At 37.5% G+C, this 5,909-nt stretch overlaps 1 protein-coding gene across 5 annotated transcripts; it reads right to left on the bottom strand.

The window, feature by feature from the left end:
• Positions 1-913: 913 nt before the first annotated feature.
• On the bottom strand, positions 914-5,547 carry LOC113099684 (E3 ubiquitin-protein ligase TRIM39-like). Of its 5 annotated transcripts, XM_026264604.1 has the most exons (9): positions 5,415-5,537; positions 4,955-4,977; positions 4,768-4,851; positions 3,843-4,396; positions 3,635-3,730; positions 2,016-2,249; positions 1,798-1,936; positions 1,670-1,705; positions 914-1,533 (listed from the first exon to the last, which is right to left on the bottom strand). In XM_026264604.1, the coding sequence occupies exons 3-9, from the start codon at positions 4,829-4,831 to the stop codon at positions 986-988; spliced, it is 1,671 nt and encodes a 556-aa protein (XP_026120389.1). In that variant the 5' UTR covers positions 4,832-4,851; positions 4,955-4,977; positions 5,415-5,537; the 3' UTR covers positions 914-985. The 5 variants fall into 5 exon arrangements, with proteins under 5 accessions (XP_026120389.1, XP_026120390.1, XP_026120387.1 ...); XM_026264605.1 differs by lacking the exon at positions 4,955-4,977 and having other exon boundaries at positions 4,768-4,843; positions 5,415-5,547; XM_026264602.1 differs by lacking the exon at positions 4,955-4,977 and having other exon boundaries at positions 5,415-5,542.
• Positions 5,548-5,909: the final 362 nt, after the last annotated feature.

Raw genomic sequence — 5,909 nt, 5'->3', positions numbered from 1 at the left:
GCAAATATATACAGTTTCAGTACATACCACATAGAGACGTCCTTGCTGATGCTGCTCTTGTTAAATTTCAGCCTCTGGATCTGTGTCACAGCTTCCAAACGCTCTCAACCCAAAAGCCTACTGGCGCTCGTGATTCTTTAGCTCCGCCCACACGTCACGCCTCTAGGCGCTCGTGTTTTTTCGGGAAAAATCGGTACAGACTATCTTTCTCTTATAAATATAATAAAACTAAAGACTTTTTGGAGTTATGAAGGATGCAGTACTACTCTATAGGTACTCAAGATTAACAGGATATTGAGTGAAAACGAGCATTTCACCCCCCCTTTAAACTACTCATGACCACCTTTACTTTTTTTGAATGCTCTGCTAAATACAACTATTCTCAAAATAAAGCAGTGCTTGTTTTATTTGAATATTATGTGTAGCTATATATATAAAAGTATATATTACTGTCCTGGTAATGATTTAGAGACTAGTCTTATTATAACAAATGCTACAGTTAAGAATTATGGTACATAGATCTATCTATCTATCTATCTTTCTATCTATCTATCTATCTATGTATCTATCTATCTATCTATCTATGTATCTATCTATCAATCTATCTATCTTTCTTTCTTTCTATCTATCTATCTATCTATCTATCTATCTATCTATCTATCTATCTATCTATCTATCTATCTATCTTTCTATCTATGTAAACAAGTGATTGTTAACTATTACATTATTTTATTGCACCAACTTTGCACAGATGGCAATTTCACATTATCAGGAAGAAAAATAGCAGGAATATTTATGAAAAGTTGAACAAAATATCATTTACTGAACAAGAATTATATATACATAAAAAATATGTGATAAGATCATTTAGATTTTAAAAACTGAAAAGCAAATGATAAGAAATAGCAGCACATAATGTTTCCAGGTTTTTTATTACAAAATGTATTATTTTAATCTTTCATTTTCATCTGATAACTGAGTAAATTCATTTATTATAACTGACAGGTGTGATGATCAGTGGACTTGAGTTTTTACCTCCATCATTAAGGAATGGGCTAAATAATGGATAGAGTTTTTCAGTGAAAGACTGAGCAGTGAAAGAGTAGATATGAGAGCTGGACTCCACATCATAAAAGGAGACCAGACCCTCCTCATAATCCACAAACACACCGATCCGCTGCGGCTTCACTCTCAGAGACAGAGAGACAGGACGATCCTCACAGGCTTCATATTCATCTCCATTCCTCAGAATCACAGTCCAGTATCCATCACTGGGACTCAGTGTGATCTGTCCCTTCCTGTTAATGGATTCTCTGGCCACTCCTAAATCCCAATCAGTCTTTCCCTTCACCTGCACCTCAAAATAAAATCTCCCAGATGAGAATCCCTCCTTTCCCAAGACATAGACACAGTAATCAAATCTCTCTGGTTTGTCTGGGAGTTTCTGTCTAATGTCTCCACATCTCACTTGTTTTCCATCATCAGACAGAATGAGATTAGGATGAGCTGTATCAGGATCCAGAGTCACATCCACTGAGAAAACAGAGAATACAGATATTCTGTGATGCTGATGTTTTTAGTTAACCCCGTGTTGAATCAGATTGTAGTGCAGTAATGAAGCAGTGAGTGTATGAATGTAAACTAGTGTAGTGCAGACAGCACACTGTACCTGCATACTGCTGCATCCACTTCAGCTCTGTAGAGACACATGACAAGAAAACAATCAGATCTGAAGCTTATATTTAAAGAACAGAGTACACTATCATGTTTCTATCTGATCAGTGTGTATTGATGTACCAGTTAGTGTGAGTTTCTCATCTATAGTGTCCTTCAGTTGAGTCAGAGCTCTCCTCAGAGTCTCCAGACTCTCATGAGTCTTCATACTGATCTCAGGCCAGTTCCTGGTGTTTCTAGAGCTGCACAGGGATGAGTGAATCTACAGCAGGAGAGAGGAGAAATCCTTCAGCATGTCATATCCTGCATTATGATTGATCAGAGAGATCATGTTGACTGACCTGTAGGAGGTGGAGGTGATCTTCAGTGTGTGAGAGCTGCTCCAGCTCAGTGTTTCTCATCTTTAGCTCAGTGATCTCCTGCTCCAGCTCTTCAATCAGCTCTTGCTCCTGTTTCTCTGCTGCTTTCTGCTGCTCCTCCATCATCTCCAGCAGTTCAGTCTGATGTCTCTCAATGGAGCGGATGAGATCAGTCAAGAGCTCCACACGGACTGCTTTCTCCTTCTCTGTGTTTCTCTGCTCAACCAGGACAGGCAACACATTATTAGCAGTGTTTGCTAACAGAAGAATCTGTGTAACTATTGCTCATACATTTTTGTTCACATACATAGGCTACATGTGTTTTCAGAATCCCTCAAATGAAGAATTAAACTTCACTCTGCACCCTGGACGAGAGCAGAACAAGCCCTGGAAATTTATTATTTATTGAAAAAGTAAGTTGATCTTACTGAAATCCTCTTCTTCTTCTGAGACTAAATTTTAAAATGTATCTCCTCCTAGAGCTTTCAAGCTAAAACCGGCAAACTCGGGTCAGAGCTTCAGACTGGTCTTATGGATGGTTTATGGATTTCATAAACCAGACTATTAAAACTACCTAAAATCCCATAGACTTTCATTGAGGGGGTGAAAATTTTATACAATAAAACTTAAGGTGTATTTTAGCTGTCTACTGCCATAGCAAAGCTTAAAAACTCTCTACTGAGAATGCATGCTAGTCAGTTGTTAGTCATGTTAACATTATGCTAATCACTTTGCTAGTCATGCTATCAACATGTTAGTCACTTGACAATCATGCTAACAACATGCTATTCACTTGCTTATCATGCTAATTACATTCTAGTCACTTGTTAATCATGCCAATGAAATGCTAGTCACTTGCTAGTCATGTTAACAACATGTTTATAACATGCTAATCACTTGTTAATAATGCTAATGACAAGCTAGTCACTTGCTAATCATACTAAAAATATGTTAGTAACTTTGCTAATCATGCTAATAACATGCTAGTCACTTATTAAACATGCTAACAACATGCTACATACATCTTAATCACTTGCTAATCATGCTAATGACATGCTAACAACATGCTAGTTGCTTGCTAATCATGCTGGAAATTTGCTAATGACATGCTAGTCACTTTCTTATCATGCTTGAAACATGCTAGTGACATGCTAACAACGTGCTAATCATGCTAATGACATGCTAGTGACATGATAATAATGCTGGAAACATGTTAACGAAATGATAGTAACTTCATTAGTAATCATTATTTATATGTCTATTATCTATTTATTTTTTTGATTGCCCGGGGAGCAGTTCAGGGTTCGATGCCTTGCTCAAGGGCACCTCAGTCGTGGTATTGAAGGTGGAGAGAGAACTGTACATGCACTCCCCCCACCCACAATTCCTGCCGGCCCAGGACTCGAACTCACAACCTTTCGATTGGGAGTCTGACTCTCTAACCATTAGGCCACGACTTCCCTTTCAAACTACTTTAAACTGAAAGATCTCAAATTTTAAGTTTCTTAAAACTACTTAAACATTCTGGCTAGGCCTTTTCAAACCTAAAAGTCTTCCCACAAACTTAACTATCTACTTTTATTCTATTATTTTAAACTCACTTTTCTGACTTCTGCTGAGTGTTTGATGTCTTGAATCTTCTTGATTCTGTTCTGGATCATCAGCTGCACGTCTTTCTGTGTCTTCATCAGTTCAGTCTATAGAGAGAACAACACAGACACATTTATCATAACACAGATTAAACTCACAATATGAAATAAAATCTGATTCCTCATGATATCAGTCCTTTAAAAGAATAATAACGTCTACCTTCTTCTCTTGACTCTCCTCTTCTATAGGAACAGTGTTGTGGTTCTTGTGGTCTTTCACAGAGCAGATTGAACACACACATGTCTGATCATCTCTACAGAACAGATCCAGAGGTCTCTCGTGTTTTTGACATATATAGTCCTCCAGATTACTCACAGGATCCATCAGTTTGTGTTTCTTCAAACGTGTCACTCTCAAATGAGGCTCCAGGTGAGTTTCACAGTAAGAGCTCTGACACACCAGACACGACTTCAGCGCTTTCAGCTTTCTTTCCTCACAGATGTCACACAGAACTTCAGTTGTTTTCTCAGGACTTTTCTTCTTACAGTGATCTACGAGCTCTCGGAGTGTGGTATTAATCTTGAGATCAGGTCTTTGCTTGAATGTTTCTTTACAGTATGGACAGCTGCAGGTCTGGCTGTTGTCCCAGCACTTATTCAGACAGATCTTGCAGAAGTTGTGTCCACATGGAGTCGAGACTGGATCAGTGAACACATCCAGACATACAGAGCACTGAATCTCCTCAGACAGTGAACTCATGGAGGATGACATTGCTGGAAAGAGACATTATTTAGGATTAGTGTGAACTCCTTCAATACTGTTTATGAAGAATCCCATGATGCACCTCATGAAGCTGGTTGAATGTAAAGAGTGTTTAGAGACAAAGAGTGCTGAAGAAACTCAGATATAAAGAGATCATGTACAGTCAGCTGGTTATTATTGTAAAATGAACCCAGACAAGCTGATCAGAACCTAAATGTGAAGCTCATTACATAACCACTTACCTAATTACATAAATATATGTACAATAATTATTCTTGTTAAGCTGAAAATATTTAATCTGCTTTACATTCCTGAACTGTACATTTTCAATATTATAAAAGAAAAGTCAAAGTCAAAGTGTTTTTCTGGGTTATTGACTTACATGGACGATCATGTTCAAAACTCTGTCTCCTGGTTTTTCTTGCTGTTAGTGAAGATTCTGCCATTGTTCTTTCCCTCTTAAAGCCTTTTAAAGTAAAATGATAGTTTAACTGGTTAAAATGTGAGAACTGATAGTGATGGAAACACAATCATTCGTTTGAAACAAAGTGAGAGACTCGTAAACTTACTGAGCAATCTGAACTATGACCTGCTGTACAAAGTACAAAGTACAAGCTTTATATTTTCCAACAAACATATATATCTCCTTATCCAAAATTAGATGAATCTTTCCACAAAATATATTAAATGATCATAAGTTCTTGTGTAATGTTAAAGTGATTTTCAGCTGCAGTGAAGCAGGTTTGTGTTCAGTTTGTCTGCTGGTCATTTACTTCCTGTTTTATCTGTTTGTCTTTATGTCGCGTGTCAAAATGACAGAAACACCAAACTTTGTTCAATCTAATGACATACTGTTAATACAATTCTGATATCATTTCAGTGCAGTAAACATCTAAAGTATCTGAGTATTTGACACGCTTAACCCTGCTTCTGTTCAACTCATTCCAGTCTGACATAAACCCTACTAAACCAGACCACTGTCATTAGAAACCTGTTCAGGACAATCTCTCTTATATTTCTATCACTTACCTGTGAGTATCAGATGTGTTCACAAGGGTCTCTGAACGACTCAATATTCTGTTGTTTAAAGAGTTCGATGGTTTCTGGCGTCCATGTTGTTGATCAAGTTAGTTTCACTTTCTCTGAATCTCTCACTGAACTACAGTGATGTCAGAGCTGCTCAGGGTGTGTTCTATGGAAAGCCAAATGGGTCAGAATTCGCATGCTTTCCACATTCAATATTTAAACAGCATTTAAATAAGCACTGTTAGGCAATAAGTTATGCCAGAAGAGGTGAACTTTTTGCATTTTTTTACTTTGTGTCTGGATAACATACATGTGGATAAATGGCTGGATAACGTATGCATGGATAAGCGTACGTATGAATAAGTACATTAATAATCATTAGGATTATGCTATTCTTCTGCAAGGAAAGCTTTAAGGTGGTAATGATCATGATAACAGTATCTAAAGTACACATCTGTCTCCTCAGTGGCATAGTCTGGGTGTGCAGGATATACAGGT

The sequence above is a fragment of the Carassius auratus genome, unplaced genomic scaffold, assembly GCF_003368295.1.
Source record: "Carassius auratus strain Wakin unplaced genomic scaffold, ASM336829v1 scaf_tig00217011, whole genome shotgun sequence".
NCBI classification, from domain to species: Eukaryota; Metazoa; Chordata; class Actinopteri; order Cypriniformes; family Cyprinidae; genus Carassius; species Carassius auratus.
Note: the sequence above shows the minus strand (reverse complement) of the source record. Positions and strands in the feature narration are given on the sequence as shown.

Coding starts and splice junctions, on each gene's coding strand:
- LOC113099684 (XM_026264605.1), bottom strand. CDS start 4,831: ATGGCAGAATCTTCACTAACAGCAAGAAAAACCAGGAGACAGAGTTTT. Junction 4,397..4,767: donor TTTTGAACATGATCGTCCAT/GTAAGTCAATAA, acceptor GTCTCTTTCCAG/CAATGTCATCCTCCATGAGT. Junction 1,706..1,797: donor TGAGAAACTCACACTAACTG/GTACATCAATAC, acceptor TCTTGTCATGTG/TCTCTACAGAGCTGAAGTGG.